The sequence below is a fragment of the Mauremys mutica genome, chromosome 6 (genome assembly GCF_020497125.1).
Source record: "Mauremys mutica isolate MM-2020 ecotype Southern chromosome 6, ASM2049712v1, whole genome shotgun sequence".
NCBI lineage: Eukaryota > Metazoa > Chordata > Testudines > Geoemydidae > Mauremys > Mauremys mutica.
This window is the reverse complement of record NC_059077.1, coordinates 119,089,790-119,114,561: the sequence shown is the minus strand read 5'-3', so window position 1 is coordinate 119,114,561 and position 24,772 is coordinate 119,089,790. Positions and strand designations below refer to the sequence as shown.

Sequence of the window (24,772 nt, the reverse complement as noted above, 5' to 3'; positions counted from 1 at the left end):
CTCCAAGTGAACAAGGTCATTCCCTATCCCGACGGGACCTGTATAGCGTCCTGCCAGGGAACGAGAACAGACACTCCAGGATGTATCTGTGGAGGCCCAGAGCCCTGAACCATCACTTCTAGCGTGCCCAGAGCAGGTGAAAGACGAGGCCCCAGCAGAGCTATTACGTAGCTGGTGATCGGGGGCAGTACCTCTCCGCTCAGTGGGCAGCGGGGCTTTTAGGGGCGAGTGCCTGCCCCAACTAGCCAAGGTTGATCTTGGGTATTTGCAGGAGTCCTTAAAGTGACCTGCAAAGGAAAAACAAAAATGGGTTTGTGCCTTAGCTGCCTCTTTCTGATATGTGAAGGCCTGCAAGACGTTTCCCGTCCCTTTCTCCGCACTTCTCTCTTTCCAAAGGGATTATTTCTTTTCGCTTGGTTTTTCAAGTTAAGCGCGCAGGTCTCGTCTGCCTCATTTTTCTTGCAAGATGCCATGGCCAGTCAAAGCCCTGGAAGGATTTTAACATCCCACACAGGGGAAGCCAGATTAACTGAGGGGGGAGTGACTGTGTACTCAGCCTGCTTAAAGCTGCGTTAATGCCTGTGTAACAACCACCTGAGAAACACTTGGGAGAAAAAAGTCTGATAAAAGACACCGTCCCCATCACATATTCAGGAAAGGCCTGAGAAACCTCACACTCTGAGTCTGAGAGCTTTAGCGACTCTGGGGAAAAGGAGACCTGACATTCTTTATACTTTTAAGATTTTTTTAAAAACATAACCCCCGCCCCCCAAACGCTTCAGGCCATCTTCATACATCATAGGAAGCCATAAAAGGCACAATCCCAATTTTGTCCTTGCTTTGAAGCTCTGCTTTAAGTACATCTGTCAATCCATTTGGCTAAACACATCCCGGAAGGCGGTCTGTCCTTTCCAGATTTCCTCATCATAAACCAATCAGCAATAAGCGCAAAGGTTTTAACAGAACACTTCAGTTCTCTTCCTAAGGCCTGGGTAGTACTACACAGCTGCAGCCTTAATGGAAGGAGGAGGACACGGGTGTGAGAGCCAACTTCCTGATTCAGGGATGGGGAGGAGTGAGTCACAGAACCACCCAGTAGGAGGGGAAAACAAGGTAGGAGGTTTAACAGCTGAAAGCAGCAAGATCTGAGATTGGCCAGACAACCAACGGCAACATGCATTTCAGGAATTCACCTTTCCAAGGAGACGTCTCCTTAGGCTGCGATGGACAATCACACAGCGCCCGGACAGCAAGAACTAACCTTTAAAGTGAACCAATAGGTTCAAAAAACAAGCACCTTGACCACCGCAAGAGCTTTAAAGTAGCATTCAGTGACAGGGCACCTGGCCACAGGGTCCCCCTACGGAGCTCCCTGCTTGCACAGCCGAGCACTCACTGCAGAGGACAGCAGGAACTCCTCTGGCAGTCAGGGACTAGGATGTAGCAAGAAAAGGCAATCATGTCCCAGGGAGATCTGAGTTTAGGCTTATCCCAGGTGTAAAAAAAAAAAAAAAAAATCAGACTCTTCTCAGAAGTGCCACAATCTTCAGACAGACGTTTTTCTCTGCCCACTGGACACAGGGAGATCTCAAGTCCTTGGCAGCCTTTTCTGGTTCAGGACTGTTACTGCGAGCGCACAAGTGCCGGCTTGCCATTCAAGACAACAAACATGGCCCCCGCTCCTAACTCCAGGTCAAGCACGTGGAGCGTCAGCTCTAAGGCACGCCCGCGTCCCCAACACGTCTCCGTGGCTCTTGGGGCCCTGCAGGTGGTGGGCACAGCAGCATCCCACCCCCACAAATCCACATGACTCCCCAGTGCACGTTAATGCTGCCGTGGGACCCCCATCACCTGCGTGGGTGCTCTGGGGCAGTCGCTAGGGAGAGAGCCCATGATGTCACAGTCCCGTTGCCAAGGAGCCAGGAAGTCGGGCAGCGGGGACTCAGCAGCAACGCGGAGGCCCGTGGCTCTCTGCCAGGGGCATCTCTAGACATTTCGCTGCCCCAAGCAGGGCGGCATGCCGCGGGGGGGTGCTCTGCCGGTCGCCGGGAGGGCGGCCCAGCGGACACTCCGCAGGCACGCCTGCGGGAGGTCCACCGGAGCCAGGGGCGGCTCCAGGCCCCAGCACGCCAAGTGCGTGCTTGGGGCGGCATGCCGCGGGGGGCGCTCTGCCGGTTGCCGGGAGGGCGGCAGGAGGCTCCGGTGGACCTGTGCCTGCGGAGGGTCCACTGGTCCCGCGGCTGGGGTGGAGCATTCACGGGACCGGCGACTGGCAGAGTGCCCCCCGCGGCATGCCGCCATGCTTGGGGTGGCAAAATCGCTAGAGCCGCCCCTGACCGGAGCCGCCTGCCGCCCTCCCGGCGACTGGCAGAGCGCCCCCCGCGGCATGCCACCTCAAGCACGCGCTTGGCGTGCTGGGGCCTGGAGCCGCCCTGGCTCTCTGCAGAGGGCCCTTACCTCTGGCAGCTCTCCTTAGGCCAGCAGGGCTGGGGGATTATCCCCCGACACTGCACCCAAACAGAAGAACTGTGAGGAAATGCTGCTGGAATAACTCACCAAGGGCAGCGCCAGGCCCCAAAGCGGTGCGTGTACAGCTGCGTGCATCGGAATGAGTAACAGCTCTTTTACGGCTTTTGATATCCCACTCCACACCCAGCCTCACTGCTCTGAAACGGGCCAGTCACTCTCCAGGAGCCCCTGTACATTCCCCCACTTGTGGGCCCAGCCCTGTTACCCATCCTGGGGCTAACGTCCTGTTGCAAAGGAGCAGTTCTAGTGAAAGGGTTAGAGAAATTCAATTTACCGAAGTGCATCGCAGAACAGTAAGGAGGAGAGAGTCTTCTGGTTCCCTGTAATAGACAAATACAATTAGCCGAGTGTAGCAGTGAACAAAATGCTGCCTTCAGACTAAGAACCAATTCCAGTAATTTTATAGCATATCCTGCCCCCCTGCATGTTTCTGTTTTACCAGCTCTCGGGGTGGGAGGGAGGAGCACTGGCTCGGCAATGGTCACAGAGAAGGGTGTGGTTCCACCCAGCGCAGGCTACCTTAAATAGAAAGATGCTTTCGCTGCTAGGAGTAGAGCTGGTTGGAAGGTGTTGGGTGGAAGAGTTTTCTGTCGGATCGGAAGATGGAGTTTCGCCAAAACTGAACAGTTCTGGGAATGTGTCAACTTTGACAAAACGGTAACTTTCTCGTTTCGTTGTGACAATTTAGAAATGTTGCGTTTCAGGAAGGTAAAAACATTTCATCTTGACTTTGTTTTGATCAATTTCGTTTGGACTTTGATTTATATTAAATCGAATCTATCACATATGCATTAAATATAGTAAATTATATTTAATATTTGACATATTATAAAGTTTGGATGTTATCAAAATGAAACATTTCCATGGTCCGAAATCAATGTTTTGGGAGATTTTCGTTCCATGGGAAATTTCAGCTCTTTGTTTCAATTTGGAACAATTTTTCATTACCCCCCCCCCCCAAACATCGATTTCCTCATGGAACAGAAATGCTGTTTTCCGACCAGCTCTGTTGAGGAAATTGTGTTAACATTAGCTGGGTTTTTAAAATCAAGAGTGTAACCCACGCCCGCTCAGTGTGGAGCCCCGTCCCCCTCTAGTGGCGGCTGGGCCACAGAGACAGGTGGATGAGCCTGTTTTACAGCCTTGGTTAAGGTAACTGGTCCTCCAGCTTGGGCAGCAGCAGTTCATATTTCTAGAACCAGAGGCCCCATGGTTCAATCTCTGCAGCCAACGAGCCGCCCAGACAGGAGCACCAAGCAGTTTCCACAGCCACAGGCAACTGTGACTGTACAGGGGATACCTTAACACATTCAAACTTCGCAGACTGACGGTGTGAGTGTGTGCAGCAGAACGAGGCTCTGCTCTCGGGGGGGCTGGGCTCAGCACCATCATAACCCACATAACATGAGAGAGAGATTTGCAGGAAACAAGAGTTTCTCTTGCACAGCTGTGTTCAGACTCACAGAGGAACAGCCCACTCTTGTGTCTGATGCACTCGCTATGAAATGACAGTGGAATTTCCACTGTGAAAAGCCAGGATTGCGACGGCTGCCAGGCAGCCGCGGGTTTGGAGTTCTAGAACTTTGCTCTTAAATCTTCACCTGCCCTTTTGCTTTCCAGGAGCGGCCAGTACCATCCACAGGATCCTACCTTAACAGATCAGCTGCCTGCTCAACAGAAATGTCCTCCACAGCTTCGTTGTTTATCATGAGGATATGATCACCGGGCAGCAGCTTCCCGTCGGCTGTGCTTCCTAGCAGAGATCAGCAGCCAGTCAGCTACTCGCTCAAAACAGCTTCCCTATGGCTTGTGCAGATCACAACCGAAGGTGCTGCTATTCAGTGGAGCATCTACATTTGGTTTTCCAGCCCCAGATGGTGAGAACAAGCTCTCTCCCCCATCCCCCCACAACTGAAGACTTATGCTACTGACTGGGTTGAGTGGTGACTCACAACTGACTCACCACTCAACCCAGTCAACAGCTCCAACTACAGTTAACAGCCAGAGTTAATAACCCTGGTAACCAATTCACAATGGTCCCCTCTGGTCTCAGAGTCTATGACTTGCCGCTGAAATCAAAGGATCTAATCCAAAGCCCACTGACATCAGCAGAACAGCTCCCAGTGACGTCTGAAGGCTTCGGCTCAGGCCCAGAACGTGCATGTGCGTTGCAGAGGAACCAGGGGAAGGGAGCTAACAGGGGGTGGGGCTGACGGCAGGGCAGGGTGGGAGAGAGGTCACCTGAGGAAGGGGGTGGCAAAGGAAGGATTGGAGGTGCGGCATGGATTTGTGAGGGCAAGGCAAGGAGGTAGAGATGGGGCACAGGCAGAGAAGGGGAATGCAGATGGCTGGGGGAAGGAGATGAGGCAGGGATAGATGGGAGGGGTAAGCGTCATGCAGCGGCACAGCCTGGGGCATGATCAGCGAGGTGAAGAGGAACGAACGCTATTAGAACAAACGCAGCCTGGTGCCAAACCCAGCTCAGCTCTGTGCCCAGGGTGGTTGGACACCAGGCTCCATGGAAGCCGAGACTATGTCCCCATGTGGCTTCCTCTGGCTTCAGGGGGGGATGCTAAAGGTAGGGGCTCACTCACCCTTCCCAGCCCTTCTTGGCTGCTCCTGGCCGAGGCCTCTGGAGGAGGGGGACTCAGGGAGGCCCGGTGACAGTGACTCCTACAACCAACTTTGCTCAGTTGGACGAACTACCCAGCCCCTGACAAAGGCTGATCCAGCACCCAGGGCTGGAAGGATCCATCGGAGACCGTGCCTGGGATACCAGGGGAATGCCAGCAGGAGAAGGAGCAGGGCCGGGCTGGGGAAAACGGCGGAGGGAAGCATTAGTGAAAAGCGGTGTTGCCGTGACAAAGCCCTTCCCCATGAACACCGGACCAGAGTGGGAAGGGTGGGAGAGGTGAAAGAAAGGATGAAGAAGGGCATTCCAGTGATTCACCCTCAAAGCAAACCCAGCAGGATGCAGTGCACCCAGTCTGTTTACATTTAAGAGGTATTTATTATGATTGTACATGATTCACAGTTAAACTTAGGAGAACTCCAAACTTGCCAAGATCTGCAGTGCACCAAATAACCTTAACTCTGCCCGCTGATGACACCACACAAGGGGCAAAGAATTATGACTACGGCATTTGTGTGTTTGTGGGCCCATATTAGATGAAACAGTTTTAAAGACACTGTTTGTCTCCCCCTGAGGATGGCACTCCAGGGCAAAATTAAAGCTATGTAGGTGCCGCAGCTGTGTATTTCCATCCCTTAAAAGATATCTATGCTTGTTAAGTTTTACTTTAACTCTGAATTCACTATGCCTGTGGTTAAGGATAATTCTAGAACCCTGTCAATGAATCTGCTTCAAAGTGCTGAACGATAGATGGTTTAAGGTGAGAAATTGCTAATTCAGCCAGTCCAAGCAGCAGACCATGCTCCTGAGTCACTGGTTTGAAGGGGGAGAAGCCTCTCTCCACAGCAGCAGACTGTTCCGCAGTAAACTCTGACAAGGGGCAGAGGGTTTGGCGTGCGGGTGCTGGGTAGTATTAGTGGCCTCTCGGAGGCAGGTCAGACTGGATAATCTGGTTGCCCCTCCTGGCCTTAAACTCTCTGACTCTAGGACGCATGGGGCTACACAGTCCGGAGCTGCCCTGGGAACCCCGCTTCTACCACCATTGTGAACAGAGAAAGGCTAGAGCCAAAGCTCGCTAAGTCCTGGAAAAGTTCAGATCCAGATCCAAGCTTCTCATCTCAGGCCGGTTCCTTGCTAGAAATGGACATAACCCGATCAGCCTTATTGGGGGGTGCGTCAGCATGGAATCCTGCCAGCTGTTCACGGCCCCCCGGGCAGCTTCTCCCAGGCACTTATGCGGGGGGGGGCGGGAGGGGAAGGGGAGAGGACGATTCCTACCTGCAGCAACTGATGCGATGGTAAGAGGAGGGTTTGGTGAAATCTCAAAGCCATAGTGACCGAGAAGCAAATCCTTGTGTACAGTGACTGTGAGCTTCACCCGCGTTACTGGCTGGTTAAGGCCGTCAGATGGGACGTCCACTACTGAAGATCTGCCCCTGAGCGTTTGGATAAGGGGGAAAAGCAAAAGCTGAGGATTAGCAGACCTTGACGCAGTGAGGATTTCTATGAGGACATGGAACCCTGTCCATGCGGTTACCGCCGCTTTTTTAAAGTGCGGTGGGGCTTTTACACATATTGAACACGTGCAAGAGGAATTGAAAATAAACATCAACCCAGATTGAGAATAATGGTCCCCCCAAAGCAGAAGCACTCCTGCGTCAGACTGGCTCACACCTCTCCTCCAAGGAAAGCCCAAGAGAACAGACTTGCCTGGTAGCCCGTCCTACCCCTTGCTAGGTCCATCTCCCTGTCAGATCAGGCCCCGTGGCTGATCACACAGCAGTGTCCTACAGAGAGAAGAGGCAACCATGTCTCAAACTGTTTAGGGCTATACAGGTCAAAGACAACATCTGAAACTCCACCCCGAATCCAGCTGGAGCCAGCGCAGACTGCTGAGTGCTGGTGCGACATGCTCTCGCCACGAGGCATCGCTTACTAAGTGGAGTCACATTCCGAAGATGCTATGAACTTCTCCAGCATACCTGTGTCTGGTGTGATCCCTGCCCAACAGAGCTATGCTGGCAGGAGCCCTAGGGTACGTGCAGGGCCGCCCAGAGGATTCAGGGGGCCTGGGGCAAAGCGAGAGACCGGACATAAAAAGGGCGCCACCCGCTGCTTGTACTCACTGGGCGGCGCTCCAAGTCTGCGGCGGCGGGTCCTTCACTCGCTCCGCGTCTTCGGTAGCACTGAAGGACCTGCCCCCGAAGACCCGGACCACCACCAGGTGAGTAGCCAGGGAAGGGATTCTTGGCCAGGGCTTGTGGGGTCCGGGGCAAATTGCCCCACTTGCGCCCCCCTCTGGGTACATGAAGTTACAAAAAGAGTCCTCCTGCTGGTACAGCTTATTTTGTTCAGGGAACTGGTATAAACTAGACCAGCAAAAGAACGCCTTTGTTGGTATAAGCTGTATCTCCGCTAGGGAGTACAGCTCCACTGGCAAACTCTTTCTTGTGTAGACAAAGCCCCAATCTTAAAAGGGCCTGGAGGGGTGCCCCATGCAGAATGCACCACCAAAGCCTGGCCTGTGGGTGACCAAGGTGTGCATACGGGTAGCAAAGTCCATGTCCAAACCCAAAGGGTGCACACTCCTCACCAAGGAGAGATGGAAACAACAACACGGCCTTGGCCACAGCCTCCACCCAAGCACCCGGGAGTAACTGGAGACCTAGCACAGAGCCAAGGGCAAAGCTGACCAGTGTTGCTGGTCTGATCTGGGACAAGCCCTGGCCATCTGGCCAGCCCCCAGGTCCCTAGCTCAGTCATAGGCGAGGGTGTTTCTATGTGCTAGCTGGCTCTGATGAGATGGAGACAGCGAACGGGCTGACATTAGCATACCGAACGAACCACACCTCGTCAGCCTTCCTAGCACCTGCAGGCACATGCAGAGCATGGTGTTGGGGAGTGAGCCCTCAAGACAAACAAATGGCCTTCTGGGACCTCTTCCAAAATAGGAATGGGGCTACTCAAGACTGAGTCCTAGCTCTGCTGGGGCTGCAGATGTGCCAGTGAAGCTTCATGCCTGCAAGGCACTGATGGATCTCAGACACTCCGCCAGGAAAGCTGCTCTTCATCCATTGCCAGGAGATCAGAGGTGTGACACTACACCCCATATTCATCATAGTGGTATGATGATGACATAATTATGATGCATTTTGTACAAGAGGTGTCATGTGAGGTGTCATTGGAAAAGTTATGATTTGCCGAATACGATTATCCTATTTGTATGCATGTATCATTTTGGGATCTGAAGTTATGAATATTGACTATGTGTCTGTATTTCCAATGTGCCTACTCTGGGTAAAAACACAAAACTAGCCTATCAAGTACAACAGTGAAGAAGCTGGACAGTGCTGATGGCCCATCAGTAGGGCCCTATCAAATTCACGGCCATGAAAAACGCATCACAGACCGTGAAAGCTGGTCTTTTGTGTGCTTTTAGCTGTGCTATACAGATTTAATGGAGGAGACCAGCGTTTCTCAAATTGGGGGGGCCTCACCCAAAAGGGAATTGCAGTGGGGTCACCAGGTTATTTTAGGGGGACTGTGGTATTGACAACCTTATTTCTGTGCTGCTGCCTTCACAGCTGGGCAGCTGGAGAGCAGCAAATATTGGCCGGGTGCCCAGCTCTGAAGGCGGCGCCCCGCCAGCAGCAGCACAGATGTAAGGGTGGCAACACCATCCCATGCCATTCTTCCTTCTGCACTGCGGCCTTCAGAGCTGGGCGGCCAGAGAGTGGCGGCTGCTGACTGAGGCCCAGCTCTGAAGGCTGCAGTGAAGAAATAAGGGGGCAATACCATGCCAGGCCTCCCTTACTTCTGCGCTGCTGCTGGCGGCGGTGCTGCCTTCAGAGCTGGGCTCCCGGCCAGCAACTGCCGCTCTCCAGCTGCTGAACTCTGAAGGCAGCGCCGCCACCAGCAGCAGTGCAGAAATAAGGGTAGCAGTACCGCACCCCCCCATAATAACCTTATGACCCCCCCAACTCCTTTTTGGGTCAGGACCCCTACAATTACAGCACCGTGAAATTTCTGATTTAAATATCTGAAATCATGAAATTGACGATTTTTAAAATCCTATGGTTGTGAAATTGACTAAAATGGACCATGAATTTGGTAGGGCCCTACCCATCAGCAAAGCCAATGGCCCATGGAAGAGCTTAGCCTTCCTGTGAACGTTTCAGCCAGCCCATGAGTAATGGCTGCTATGACTCAGCAAGGGCATGTGACTAGACCACATGACACTGAACTTCATTTTGATACCTGTTTTTTTTCCCCACAAACTAGACTGGGAACTGAGCTTGGAACAAAGGGTTCCCGCCCTGTGGAAAAGCTATATAAGGAGGGGAGTGACAGCATCTCTTGGCCTCACTCCCCACACAAGAGAACTCCTGGAAACACCTGAGGAACAAAGACTGAACTGAGGGAAGCGCTAGTCCCAGGCTAAACGGATTTCTAGCCTGTGTATGGAAACATGGTGGGCTGCTTGTATCATCAGTCAGGGTGAGAAATTGCTAATTCAAACCCTATCTATCTAGTATGTTAGTCTTTGCAGTTTTGTTTATTTGCTAGGTAATCTGCTTTGATCTGTTTGCTATCAGTTAAAATCACTTAAAATCTATCTTTCTGTAGTTAATAAACTTGTTTTATGTTTTATCTTAACCAGTGTATTTTGCATGAAGCGTCTGGGAAAAATCTCAGCTCTGTAAACAAAGGCTGTTGCACATCTTCCTCGCATCAAGGGGGAAGCGAACTATATTAATGAGCTTGCATTGTACAAATCCCGGTGCAGTGCAAGACGGTATAATACTGGGTTTATACTTCAGCAAGGGGGCAAGGATGGGGAGCTAAGAAATTGGCTGCTGTCTTCTGTCTGTCCTTGAGTGGCTTAGGTAAAGCACTCAGGTAGCTCAGTTGGGTGTGTGGAGCCACCTGCTGTCCTGCTGGGTGATAACAGGGCTGAATCACCAGCAGAGCAGTGTGAGAGAGACCAGCCCAGATATATGGTTAGGGGGCAAAGCGGTTCCCACGGCTCCCAGACTGCACCCCGGGAATGACAACACATCACAAGAGGTACGTCCTAAAGAGGCTTGCTATGCACATGGCAGCGCATACTTTGTCTGGAGGGTGGCAGCGACCAATACAGATGGAAGGGAAAGCTTGGGAGGAACCTTCTCAGCCATCTATGCCCAGCGCGGCCTAGAGATCCAGAATACGCCATCCGCTCCCTGCACGCACCACCTGACAACCTCATTCCCTACCAAACGGGCAGAGTTTTGCTGATGGCTCCCTTTCGAGTGCTGTGGGAGTAGCGGAGAGAGTGAAACTCAGGGAGCTAGAGCAGATTTTCCAGACAGGAAGGATACACTATGGCTTTTCAAATAATACTTAATGGATAAGCTATAATCGCATTAAGTGACATCGGGTGGTTTATTGGTCCATTGCTGCACATTCCATGAGGCCTGGGAATATGGAGACAGAACAAATTCTGTTCTGTTTTAATGCTGTATTAGGATGGTAAGTGGGAAATTTCAAGATAAGATTCCCCCCCTCAGGTGTAGGGCATTTAAAACTAGACAGGCCAAAAAGCTGCAAAAATGTACTGCAAGGAGCAATTCTGCCTTGCTAAGGGATTGAGAGAGCCTAATAGATTTCTTCTCATCTTGATGGCATTCACTCTGATAGGGTATACCCAACATTGGAATGACCTCTTATGTAAAATGTTGGGTATGTTAAACATTATGGCACCATTAATCTAGAAAACAAATTCCTTTAAAGGCAGAATACGTACAATAACGATGGATTTTTATAGCACTCAGACATGCCAAGTGGTTTACAGACAGAGGAGGAGAGATAGGGCCCCTGACCAAAAGAGCTTGGCACATTTTTCTGCTAAAACTTTTTTGGGAGAAAAATACAGATCGACACAGAAATGTTTTGCGCATGTGTGTCTATTTCACCAATGTTTGTGTCAAATCCTCTCTGCCTCCCCCCCACCTCAAATTCTGAAAAGTCAAAACATTTTGGTTTGAAATCACTTGGTTTTCAAATTTCCATCAATTTTATTTAAAACATTAAAAAATGCTCAAAATTCAAAATGAAGCATTTTGTTTCAGAGCAAATCAAAAGGTTTAGTTTGACCCCAAATGCCTTTGTTTTTCAACTTTTTGATTCACCGAAAATCCCTAAACATTTTCATTTTCAGTTTGACCCAAAACAATTCCCCCACCACCAATTTTTCAGTAAACCAAAAAATCCATTATTGGCTCATCTCTATTACTAATCTCATGTTAGATGTGACACATCAGGTTAGCAGCTAGGGAACGTATAAAAAAGCTCAGGTGAGATCAAAGAAGCTACAGGCCAGGCTGTTCACTGCCTACAGTGCTACTCCACATCAGTCATAGTGCCATCATCTGACCCTAAAATAACACAGAAATGGCACACAGCAAAGAGAAATAGAAACCAGCTGATACAGGGCCAAACCTGGCCACTCTCATTCCAGGCTGGGTAGTTCATTATTCCACACATAATCCTACCGATTACAGTGAGACGGACTGTGTAGCAAGACGCTACCCACCATGTAAAGGTAGCAGCATCTGGCCCACAGTAAACAGCTTTGGGCTGCTTAAAAATGTAATGCATGTTACGTTCTAGAACATATGGAATTCATGTTCCCTGAAAGGAACAAAGGGAGGAGTCAGACCCAAGATCTCAGACCTTCCCTAGTTTGCTGGAAACCAGTTTGTTCAGCACCCGACTAGTAAAGATCCTGTTCATGAAAATGTAGTTACCTGGATATGCTATCCCGAGATCGACGGAGCCATCTTGCTACCATTTGTTCTATTCTACGGGCTTTGCGTGTTTGGAATAAGTTAGTCTCCAGATCTTCCATCTACCTGAAGAAGACAGAGGTTATTACAAACTTAGGGACATGGGAATCACCAGACTGGATCAGACCAGCGGTCCAGTGCCTGTCTCAGACAGAAGCCAGTACCAGACGCAAGGGGCAACAAACCCTGCACTAGACAGTTATGGGATTACCTGCCCATACAGGGAGGTGTACTCCTAGCCCCAGGCTGCTAGTGGAGCCCTGAAGCATGACTGTTGACATCCCTTATAAAACACAGGGACGTTTCTTGTAAAGGCATTTCAATTGAAGGGGCCAGAACCTGGGAACTGTTGCACAGAACCTGGGGTCAGGTGTTCCAGCCAGCTGCATGGGAATCAGGGGCATGGGCTGCACATTTGGCCATATATGGTGCTGACCAAGCCACCCTGTATACAACGTGTGCTACTAGCAGGAGCAATTTGCACAGGGGTCTGTCTGAATGCAAGAAGCATAGCCTAGCGCATCTCATGTGCGCCCATTCTTGAGTCACATAGTCTGGGAGGCAGGATTTGGCCCTACGCAGTTGCTAACGCCCATGGTTTTAATCACAAATCTCATCTCCCCTGGATTCGTGTGACTACATGAGCCTCTCAACTTCTACTTTGTTTTAAATTAAGTTTCTAGCCCTCATTGTTGCAGAGAAAAGCTAGAGAACACAAAGCCCAAGTGCCTCCAATACCAGAAGGTAACAATAAAAAAGACCCAGCCTTTATTATTTTTCAAAGCTCATGATCTTGGGAGACCCCCAACTCACTTTCCGAATGCTTGGGGTTGAGAATACTGCTCATGTATTTTAAACAGAGGTATTATGCAGTCTAGGCTCAAAATGTGACCTACTTTATAATGTAGGGACACATGGAAAGAGATCAATTACTTTGTATAAACCCACAAATCGGTGCTGTAGATCAGTGGTTTTCAACCTTTTTTCATTTGCAGATCCCTAAAAAATTTCAAATGGAGGTGTGGACCTCTTGGGAAATCTTGGACATAGTCTGTGGACCCCCAGGGGTCCACTAGCCGCAGGTTGAAAACTGCCACAGATAAAACATACAGTGTTACCAAGAGAAAGAGTTAATCTATCTAGAACTTCCTACCGTTCTATCCCCTGCATCTTGTGTGAATTTTATTAGTACAGTTATTGGGTGCCACCTGTGGCACTAGCGCCTCATTACAGAAACTAATTCTGGCTAGTCACTGTCTAAATCTTCTCTAGTATCAGCAATCATGATGTGCAAAAAAGAATCATCATTGCAGTGCCCTGAAGCAGCGCTATGTCCCAGTTCTGGAAGAGTGCTCCCTCATCTCTGTAGCAATGACTCCACATTATTACAATTTTAGGTACCTGCAAATCCACATTCTAAATTTTAAGTTCAGTCAACGCTCCTGTGAGCTACAAAAATACGTAGGTCCAACCTGACAACAGCGTTAACAGTTTACGTTCAAAGAAATCCTGATACATAGGCAGCAACATTGGGAAGGATGAGCCCATCTGGCCAGGGAGTGCAGGGAAACACCCTTCTGGTCATTACCCCCATCGACTTCAGCTAGTGCTAAGGAGAAGGGAGTCATTCTTCAGGCTGGAGGAATGTTTCTGGCTGGATGATGAAGTTCCAGCTATCTTGGGGAGAGGAATGTCCACTGCAGAGAGCAGCCACATGCCCTGTCCGTGACAGAATTTTGTCTCATTTTAAATATGTATACTGGTTGGGTAGCCACAGGAATTCTACGGAGATTAACGGCTACACAAGGAACTGGATTGGCAAGATCATTCACACTGGGAGGAATGATGTTAAAACTGGTGGCTGAAAACTAAATTATATACTAATAATTAATTATATTGATGTCTGCTAATCCTTGGACTACAGAAGTAAATGTGGTGGGCAGAACCAGGAAGGCCACACCCACCCTACCAGAAGCAGAGAGGCGGGACAGGAACAGGAAGTATGAAAGGCGGGCCCGATAGCACAGTTGTGCTGGAGCTGCTGAGGGAGAAAGATGCTTCTCCACTGCTGCCAGAGTGGGATGCTGAGGAGGACCTCTGCTGCCCCGAGGACTTGCCTGAGCTTCCAGAGAGTCCCGTCATTCCAGACACCGAGGAGCTGCTGGGACTACCACTGGTGGTGTGCCCCGGGGAGATGGAGGATGACCCCTGGATCCAGGTACATCCCGAGGGGAGGGGAGGAAGTGGCCCAGGGACAGCTGACTGTAGTTTGGCTGCCTGAACCCAGGTCAGTGTGTTGTGGCTGGATCCTTGCTGACCCAGCGGCAAAATGCTCCACCACTGTTAGGGCTCTGGGCTAGCACTTGGTGGAGGAGGGTGGGCCCAGGTCCCCCTACCACTCCATCCCTGGGGTGGCAGCCTCCCTGCCATAGGTCAGGAGGCCTGTGTTAGTCTATCGTCCACCAGAGCTAGGACACTAGATCCTGTACTGCTCTTCCCTGCCTGAGGGCTGGAGCTTGGTGCCCTGCCATAGGATCTGGGCCCTAGACTCTTTATTGCCCTCCCTGCTTGAGGGGCAGAGCCCTGTAGACTGTTCGGGGCTCTACCCTGCCTGAGGGCTTGTGCTCCAGACTGTTTATTGCCCAACCTAGCTCAGAGGGCCTGGGTGCCAAAGATAGCTAATCCCCACCCCCTTTTCCAGACTGCCTTTTGTGGAACAAGACAGCAAGGGGGCGTGGCCTTCCTCCAAGATTGACAGGGAGGGACGGCCACTCACTCTTACTCTCATCCAAACCATTCTAGTCAAATCACTGAACACTGGTATTCTGGGCGTGGAAGCGTTCGAACAAGAATGACTAACCTCAAAAGACAACGCTAACCCTCTAGATTTCATTACCCTGTGTCTCTGGGCAAACACTTTACATTCATCTCTTATGATCTTAATAGTTTGTTATGGCAGCATTGAAAAAGGGCGATGAGGGCCCCTGATACAACCGAGCCATGCAGCGGTATCATTTTACTGTACAATTGCAATAAATTGCATCAACAGCCAGACTGCATTAGCAATTTCAAGCAATAAAAATAATCTATACATGTATCTTTTTGTGTGAAGAGCTGGTGCCTTTCAGAGTGTTATTGCTATGGTCCTATAAAGGGTCAGGGGGACTGTGCTCCAATTCTTAACAAATCTGCTCTCTGGAGTTCTTTCTTCTTGATGGTGCAGAGATTTTGATGTAGACCAGTGGCTCCCAAACTTTAACAGCCTGTGAACCCCTTTCACTAAAATGTCAAGTCTGGGGAACCTCCTAAAAATGAATATTTCCAGGGATTTTCTCCTTTACCTGAGTATAAATGATAAAAGCAGTGATCTTGGAAATATAAAATTTGTTTTTATGACATGCTTATTACACACTTATTTTATCATTACAGTATTTTTATTACATTATGAAAATAACACTAAGATCTCACTTTCATAGCTTGTATCACTTTGAATAAGCTTGTTATTAGACAAGGCTCCTATGTTTCATCAAGTATCAGATGTGAAACAGCATGAAGGGATTTAAGAAGCCAACTCAAAGAGTTCCTCCTCTACAAGCATTCAGGTCTTGAGCAGTCCAGGCAAACGACACACATTACAACAAAGTTTAAATTTGTTCTTCATAATACTTTAAAAAACAATACTAGCTGCCTAGTTAATTTTAATAACAGCAAAAAATATCCACCTCCCCTTTCCATTTCTTATAAGGAGTCTTGAAGTTTCAATCTCCTCAGTGTGATAGATACGCTTGCTTTGAGCTGCTTAGCTCTTGGAAGTCCAGGGGCTCCGGGCTGCTGGCCCAGTGCTGCCCGGGGTCCCTAGGGACAGCTCTGTGCGCCATTAGGGAATTTTTTTCTCAAGAACCCCCTGTAACATTTCACAAACCCCAGTTTGGAAGCCACTGGTGTAGAAAAACAAGGCTTCCAGACAACTGCCTGCACTCAAATCATTCCTATTTGTCAGTTATTTAAGCAATATTTATATACATGAATATCATAATTCCTTCCAAGAGCCTCGGTCCCCATCTCTAGAGCAGGACTAAATGCCACAGATGCTTTTTCAGCTCCATTTCCTGTAATTTTATTTACCTCCTTTGAAGGTTCTGGTCAGTAATAGGATTACATCAAAATGGCTACTTTCTTAACAGATCCATTCCCTTGTCTATTCAGAGTTACAGACGCAGATTTTACAGGCAGAAATACATTTTTTTTTAGCCCAATTAGCCCTGCTGAACTAATTAGCTATGAGAGCAGGAGCTAGATAGGTTCTGGCTAAGAAGTCATTTACAGAATTCCAGCTACAAAATCTCTGGCTAGTGATGAGACAGAAAGTGCTCAGTTTGACTTTCAGATCCCAAGTTGAATTTGCAAGTCTATAATTATAACGTCCATAGTCAGTTAGAAAAATGCATTTTATCTGTAAGCTAAGAGAAATCCAGAATACCACTATGCCATGTTTAGAGTCACTTTTCACGCACTAGAAGATCAGAAAAAGTTGTAGATTCAGTGGTAGCCTACAATACACAAATAAAAGGGGACACCATGAAGATATTTTAATCTAAAAAGCATGAAAAGCTGAAGACTGGTATTACTCTATAGAAAGAAAACCAGACTATAGCTGTTGCATCCACCTGTTGTCTCTCATTTTAAACTCAGATTGTAAACCCTTGTGGGGTGGGGTCTTTTTTTTGTCTGTACAGCTCCTAGCACAATAGGGTCCTGCTCCATGACTGGGGCACCTAGGGGATATGCAATACAAATAATTAATAATATTTAGCATCACTCCAGCTACAGAAGAGATGATGGCAGGGTTGCCAGGAGAGATGTATGAAACTTCTGTGCCAGAACCATGCACATTCAGCTGGTTTTAGACCCAAATGTGAAATCCATGGAAGTTTAGTGAATCTAGGGCTGACCCAGACCCCTCCCAACAGAACCCCTCATGAGACCCAAGCTCTCCCCACCACTTTTAGCTCAAGTTTTCCTCTGAGGGAGAGGGGCCAGGCCCAGTGGTCTGCTTTGGCTTCTCCTCAGCCCTCAGGGAGTGGCATCCGACGAAGTGGGTATTCACCCACGAAAGCTCATGCTGCTAAACGTCTGTTAGTCTATAAGGTGCCACAGGATTCTTTGCTGCTGTGTAATGTGTTTCACTTCCTGCTCCATTCGGGGTGGACAGAAAGAAAGGGCAGAGAATCCATTCCCCAGTAGATCCTTGGTGTAGGGTGATATTTCCCAAAGGAAAAACGGGACACTGCGTGGGCCTAGCCTGATGGCTCCCCCCTGGCCCAAGCCCTGCCCCTGTTCCCGGCATGGGGATGGCCAGAGCTGCTCACTCAAGCCCTGCCTGCCTCCGCAATGCAAGGCTGGAGTTGGCGACGCTGCTCGCTCGAGCCCTGTCTGCCCTTCGCCTGAGCCGAGCTGGCATCGCCGCTCACCCTCCTCTTTGACAAAACGGGCATTTGTCCCATCTGCTCTTTCCAACTTGATCAGCTGCCAGGAAAGGCTGCACGGCCAGGACAGGCGTTAAAAAAGGGACTGTCCTGTCCCTACCTCAGGGGAGCCTCTAGGCCTGCCTGACTTTCTGATGCGGCAGGATCTGGAATTTTGCCTCCAGTCACGTTGTTACTGCATCGGTCTCTGAAAGATGGCCAAGAATCCTCTAGATTAGCCAGCCAACTTTATGATGCTTTTCTTACGCAGACACCTTGGAAACAAACTAGGACTGACGGGATGGACGCTTATGAACTTTCCAAAAGGAAAGAGGAGAAAGTTCAGCTCACACAGGAACTTGGGAAGAAAACAAGGCGGCAGCGCTGTGCCAGAGCAGGTTAATGGATGCTTACGGAGCACGGCAGGTGGGTATTTAAGAAAACCACATGCCTGGGGAGCAGTTCAAAACAAGAGAGCAGTGCTGTTGATTACGGCACATGGTGCATCGGCTCCCCGCATACGGAGAGTTAATTCCCTTTCCGCATGAATACTTTATGCTTCCTGTCCTCCCACTCCTAGCCCACAAGCTTCCAGCACAGGATGATACCTAGCGAGACAGAGACGCTACTGCAAGCGTGTCATTTTCCTGGCTCGTCACTTTGACCGCATCGCCCTCCTCTGTCCATCACGTCCCACGCAAACGTCTCCCGACGGATCATCTCTCGCGCACTGTGGAGATGTCGACTCCTGCCTCTGACCAGCCTCCATGATGTCAGGCTCCATCCCGCTTGTTACATTTCCCAACAAACACCTTTCTTTCTCTCATGCCGCTCCTTAGAGAGGATCTTCTGTGAGCCTCCCAAAGCCACCTCAGTGTCCCCTTCACATCTCTCCTCAAAACCCCCCTCTGCCACAATGCCTCAACAGTCGGGCTGCTGGCGTGCTGAGGACAGGCTGACCAGTAGGGCAGCACAAGGAAGTATCAAGCCACTATCTGTCTGTACCCATCTGTGGTCATAGATGCCGACTTCCCCCCTTTCCCATGGGTGCTCGATCCCACCTCTGCCCCTGGCTCCGCCCCGGCCCCGCCCCATTCCACGAGGCCTCTCCCCCACCCTGCCCTCTTCCCCCACCCCCATTGCAACTCCGTCCCCAAATCCCCACCTCTTTCCTGCTTCCTCCCCTGAGCGTGCCACGTTCCCGCTCCTTCCCCCCCACCCCGGGAGCGTGCTAATGCTGCCAAACAGCTGTTTGTCAGCAGCCGGGCGGGAAATGCTGGGAGGTAGGCGGAGGAATGGGGATGCGGCACGCGGGGAGAGGGGGGAAGCAGGAGGTGGTGGTGGGGCAGGAGGAGGAGGGGAGCTTGGCTGCTGGTGGGTGCAGAGCACCCATGGAGTTGGCGCCTATATCTGTGGTCTCTTGTCTTAGACTGTTAGCTCTTTGGGGCAGGGGTGTCCTGTCTGTACAGCGCCTAGCACAGTGGGGGCCTGATTTATGACTGAGTCGCCTAGGTGCTATCGCAAACAATCAAATACATAATGATAACAATCCGGTAAGTTCTGCAAATGCGTGTTTAGCTCTGACGGCCCCACTTCTGGCTTTCCTGGGACACACACTGTAATAGAAGCAGCAGAGAAAACAGCCTTTTTAAAAACTGTCTAATGCATACGATAGTTCAACTAATGGGGGGGGGGAGTGATATTAATTCCATTCGTGATGGACGCACAATCCATTTTACAGCGGTCAGAAAAGCTTGAAAATATGAACCCGACGGCAAATAAGAACCACCCAAGCTGTATTTTTTTTTTTTTTAAATCGCATGAATTTTAAGATAGTGTTCAAAACTGGCGAGTTGAGAGAGCAGCAGTATTGCAGGGATTCCTGCCTCTAGTCCAACAACACGTGGCTGCATGATTCCTGCATGCCCTCTCCGAGGAGGCTGCTTGAGCAAACCTTAGGTTTCTCCTTCCTTAATTATGAAAGGAGAAACAGGGTGCAGAAGACACCCCCACCTCCCACTCCCGGATGGAGACAGCAGCCTGAAGTGTGGATTCTCATGGTGTCAGGGTCAGAGAACACACAGCGCATGGCTTGATACTAACAAACCAAACTGCTACCTGCATCCCAGCAGGCACACGGGCCAGCGTGGGCAACAGAACTGCTCAAACCGCTGTGCTTTAAGGGAGATCCGCCCTGGAAGAGTGATCCCCTGTCATAAACATACAGCTAAAGGTAGCATAAAATCCCTTCTTTACCTGTAAAGGGTTAAGAAGCTCAAATAACCTAGTTGGCAACTGACCAGAAGGACCAATGGGGAAAGAAGATACTTGTAAATGGGGGGGAGCTTTGTTTTGTGCTCTGCGGGTGTTCTCTCAGGAGACAGAGACCAAGCAAGTAATCCAGCTCCTACTGAAATGATACATCTAATATTACAGAAATAGTAAGTAATAGCAAGGACATGCATTAGAGTATCTTTTGTTTTAGCTTGTGAATTTTCCCTGTGCTAAGAGGGAGGTTTATACCTGTTTTTGTAAACTTTAAAGTTTTGCCTAGAGCGGAAATCCTGTGTTCTGAATCTTTGTTACCCTGTAAAGCTATCTTCCATCCTGATTGTACAGAGGTGATTTTCTTTTTAAATAAACTTCTTTTAAGAACATTGTTTTTTCAGTGTCCTAAAGACCCAGGGGGGTTGATCTGTGCTCACTTTGTAACCAGTTGGTTAGGATATTATTTTCAAGCCTCACCAGGAAAGGGGGTGTAGGGGCTTGGGGGGGGATATTTTGGGGGAGGCAGGGCTCCAAGTGGCCCTCCCTAAATGTTAAATCACTTGGTAGTGGCAGTGATACCAAGGGCAAGGAAGGAATTTGTGCCTTGGGGAAGTTTTAAACCTAAGCTAGTAGAAATAAGCTTAGGGGGTTTTTCCATGTGGGTCCCCACATCTTTACCCCAGAGTTCAGAGTGGGGAGGGAACCCTGACAGCCCACCACCCCCACTGCAGCAGCCAGGGAGGTCTGGGGGGAGCAGAGAGCTGACAAGCATGCTGCAGCCAGAGGGGGTGGGGGAGGGCTAGTAGGTGCCCAGGTGAGAAGCACAGAGCCCCCCCCAAGAGATGGGTAGGGAGGAGGCGGGAGAACGGACTTCCTCCTCGTTGGAGCGCCCAGCTGTCAGCTCAGACTCTGCAGGCTCCTATAGTTCCGCCCCTGACACTGAAAGAGACTTGACTGGGGGACAGAGGGAGACAGACAGATACCCAGGCCAATAGGGCCCTCAGGGGAATTGTGAGGCGGGTCTAGCGGGATCAAAGCAGGAGGAGAGGAGGCTGGAGAGTATCCCTGCCTGCCAGGCTCACCTCTGAGCTTTGCTCACTCCCCAGGCACAGGGGGCCATGTGCTCAACCCAGGCTAGTGGGGACAGCTCACTGTTTTCACCACTGCTCTCCCTTGACTGTGCCAGTGCTAGCCCCTCGTGCAGATGTGGTTTGCAGCAGTGCAGCATGACGTGCACTGGTGCAGCTTCTCCAGGGCATTAACCAGGGTCAGACACTTGGGTGACAGTCATGTTTGCAGAGAGGCACCGATCTCGGTGGCTGAACCCTCAGTGACACCAGGCGTGGCCGCGATGGGCAGTTTGAGCTGGTCTCTCCTGCTCAAGGCTTGAAGTTGCAGGGTAGCTAGGAAGGTAGGGCCAGATTGCCTCAAGCTGGGAGTGGACGACAAGAGATGGATCGCACTTGATGATTGCGTGTTCTGTTCCTTCCCCTTTAAGCATCTGGCACTGGCAGAAGACATGACACTGGGCTCAATGGACCATTAGTCTGGCCGTTCTTATTGTGTCCTGCCTCTTAAGGGGGTGCCCAAAAGGCAAGGGGAGACCCCAGCACAGGGGCCAACCACCCAGTGACTCACCAGGACTGGTCCTAGGCAGCACAGCAACCAGCAGCAAAGGGTCCGGGTCATAGCCCCAATCCTCCTCCACACCAGGCTGCAGAATGGGTGGCTGCACCTGGAGCCCTGTGCAGATACACGAGCCCGGCCAGAACGCCACGGTCTAGCCCTGCCTGCTGGTATTCCCTCCCCGAGCACACACGGCTACTGCACGCAACACAGCAGGCTCTCTGTGCCGAAACACTGCCGGGGGTGCCCAGGGAGCACTCAGCCCTGCATTCTTCTCTTGGACTAAAGTAGGGTTTCAGGTTTGGGCCCCACTTACACCAGCACAACTCCATTGCATCTAATTTTATAGCCCAGCCCACGAGCATGTCACCACGGAACCGCGGCTCTCCCAGGAGCCAAATATTCAAGAGGGGCTTAAACTCTGAAGAGAGGACGGACGCAGATCTCTCGTGGCACATCTGTCATTACACAGGCGAGGCGGCTACACAGAGCCAATGTAAGGAGTCACAGATGTCTCATGGGAAACCCCGAGACTTCATTCTCTTTCGAAGCAATGCTGCTGCTGAATCAGATAGCAGGGCTCGAGCAACGCCAGCCAGGGAGCCGTATAAAACAATGCCAGGTATCTACAGGCCAGAGGCATTTCCTGGAGAGAAGCCATGTTGCCCTCAACCTCCAAAATGGTGGTACGGTAGTGAAGGGTGCTAGGATGCATGCCAGGGTGGAACATCTTTATCAGCCTCTGGCTGGCAGGTCTCTGATAGGTTTGAAGTGCGTAGACCTCTTCTGGCTATTGCCAATGAGGAGCATCCTATCCCCAACCCCACCCCCGGGCTGCTGGTGGGGGAATCAGGAAAATCTTCAATATTCTACCCTCTCCAGCCTCTTGGTTGCTGTGATGGAGGAGGAGGTTTCAAATACTCTACCACTAGCACAAGCAGCTCCTGCAATGGGGGCGTCTCCCTCAGCTTTAAGTCCTCTTTCTCCTACCCCACTGAATAGTGTCAGTGTGTGTTTCTGCTCCAGGTTGAGAAAGCTATGGGCAGCCGCAAAGGCACTGGTGCTTTCTGCAGACTCAGACACACAGCACAGGTTTACATTTAGCTGCATATTCACAACTAGAACCTGTCCAAAATTTTTCAGATAGAACATTTTTCCCCTCAGAAGGGTTAAAGGAACATGTTGATTTCAACAACGTTTTGTTTTGGTAATATCAAAACATTTTGTACCCCTTCTGACTTCTTCGGAACACTTCATTTGCTGGGAAATGTTGAATATTTTTTGTTTTTGCTCCAATGGGGAAAATACATTTTGAAATGTCAGAATTTCCCACTGGATGAAAATTCTGTGTTTCAACCAGCTTTGTGCACAACCACAAGGGCTAGATGCAATTTTTAAAAGAGAGCTTGGATTCTGCATCAGTCTTTGCTTGCCGGGGGCAAGTAAGGGAGTGGAATTTCCAAGCCTTAGATCACATTTTCTATTGCAGGGTAGAATTATTTTTCATTTTTGATATTGCAGAGAACTAGAAAATAGAACCGCTCTCTTTTGAGAGTTTGTCATGTCTTTGATCTGTCTTTGTACAGTGCTACCACAATGGGGACTTGCTCCATGATGGGCTCCTCTGCAATAGGATATACAAATAGCAAGTCAGTATTTAAATAAGTCCAAGTTATTTGCAGGCTTCCTGCTGCTCCTATAGACTCCAGGCATTAAAATGTATGCACACGCTTAGCTTAATGGACATGAGTAAAGTTAAGTAGGTGTGTGTTTGCAGGCTCAGAGCCACAGATTTTTGTAGCTAATGACTTGAAGTGGCATTCGGAGACAGAATGACGCCTGAACCTCCAGCAACATATCTTCTAGCACATGGGAGGAAGGAATGAAATACAGGAGGATTCTAGGAGATGTCGTGCAGCTTGTGATACTAAGGAATCTTCAAACACATCGAGCTTGTCAGATGGAATCAGAGGGTGAGATTTTCATCATGTATGGCTGCAGTGACGCGAGATTCTTTCCACATGCGCAGTAGAGGGTTTTGAATAAGTCTGGGGAGTATTTAGGGCTCTTTTATTTCTTTGAACAGTTTGCAAAGTATAAATTTAAGGTCAGCAGTAGCTTCTCGATTAGGAGCCCATCTAGCCCACTGTTACAGGATCAAGCCAAGAGTCGCTAAAGGAGGGAGATGGCCTAGTGCAGGGGTAGGCAACCTATGGCACGGGTGCTGAAGGTGGCACGCAAGCTGATTTTCAGTGGCACTCACACTGCCTGGATCCTGGCCACTGGTCCAGGGGGCTCTGCATTTTAATTTAATTTTAAATCAAGCTTCTTAAACATTTTAAAAACCTTATTTACTTTACATACAACAATAGTTTAATTATATATTATAGACTTATAGAAAGAAACCATCTAAAAACGTTAAAATGCTTTACTGGCACGCGAAACCTTAAATCAGAGTCAATAAATGAAGATTCGGCACACAACTTCTGAAAGGTTGCCAACTCCTGGCCTAGTGGATAGAGCTCTGGACTGCTACTCCAGAGAGCTGGCCTCTGATCCTGGCTCCGCCACTGGCCTCCAGCAAGTCACTGCCCCTATGTGCCTCAGTTTCCCCATCTGTAAAATGGGGATAATGACACCAACCTCCTTCGTGAGACATTTTGACAGCTGCTAAGGAAAAGTGCTAGTGTAGACGTAGGATTATTAGACGTGTTTGAAGTTGAACGAATACAAACTTTCCATTCCCTTTTAAGAGTCCTTGGAGTTGGATTTATTTTCTAGCACTGAGATGTTCAAAGCTGGCTAGGGGAGTTGGGCATACAGCTCCCCGTCCTTGCACCAGGGAATTGTCTCTACATCCCCTAATGAGCAGTCAGACCTTCACCTAGAATTCCAAGCTCTTTCCCCAGAGCAGAATTTGTTCACACCTGAGACAACTTTGAATTTTTCCATTTCCATCCTGTAAGCTTCACGTTCTTCACTTTACTTTACAGATGCTCCTGAGGCTATTCAGCTCCCTGCATTCTCTTGGAGAGAGTGCTGAGGGGCTGGTCCAGTTCTTGCTGAAGTCAACAGGCTTTTTGCCATTGACTTCAATGGAAAGAGGAGCCAGCTCCAAGTTTGTCCCCCTCATTCTTCGGAGGCAGTGGGGTCTAGTGGATAGAGCACTGGCCTGAGACTCAGGAAACATGGACTCTACTCCTCACTCTGCCACTGGCCAGCTGGGTGATCTTGGGCAAGCCACTTCCTGTGCCTCTGTTTCCCCATCTGTATAATGGGGATAATGATAGCGACTTCCTTTGTAAAGCGGTATGTGAGAGCTAGGGATTGTTATGATGTTTTTGAAGAACTAGCCTGCTCAGATACCTTCTAATGGGAGATCTTCCAGCATAACTTCCTCGGCATACAAGGTAACAGCTGTTAAT

At 49.7% G+C, this 24,772-nt stretch overlaps 1 protein-coding gene across 6 annotated transcripts in view; it reads right to left on the bottom strand.

The window, feature by feature from the left end:
* Positions 1-24,772, bottom strand: part of FRMPD1 (FERM and PDZ domain containing 1) — a 66,930-nt gene that overhangs the window by 21,358 nt on the left and 20,800 nt on the right. For 4 of the 6 annotated variants that reach the window (XM_045021832.1, XM_045021834.1, XM_045021829.1 and 1 more), the window contains exons 2-5: positions 11,950-12,054; positions 6,440-6,597; positions 4,180-4,282; positions 2,804-2,849 (exon numbers count right to left, since the gene is read on the bottom strand). In XM_045021832.1, the coding sequence (XP_044877767.1) occupies positions 2,804-2,849; positions 4,180-4,282; positions 6,440-6,597; positions 11,950-12,050 (408 nt within the window). In that variant the 5' untranslated portion in view covers positions 12,051-12,054. Of the gene's footprint in view, positions 1-2,803; positions 2,850-4,179; positions 4,283-6,439; positions 6,598-8,010; positions 8,254-11,949; positions 12,055-13,576; positions 13,715-24,772 lie in introns of those variants that run through there. The other 2 variants (XM_045021830.1, XM_045021833.1) reach the window with 2 other exon arrangements.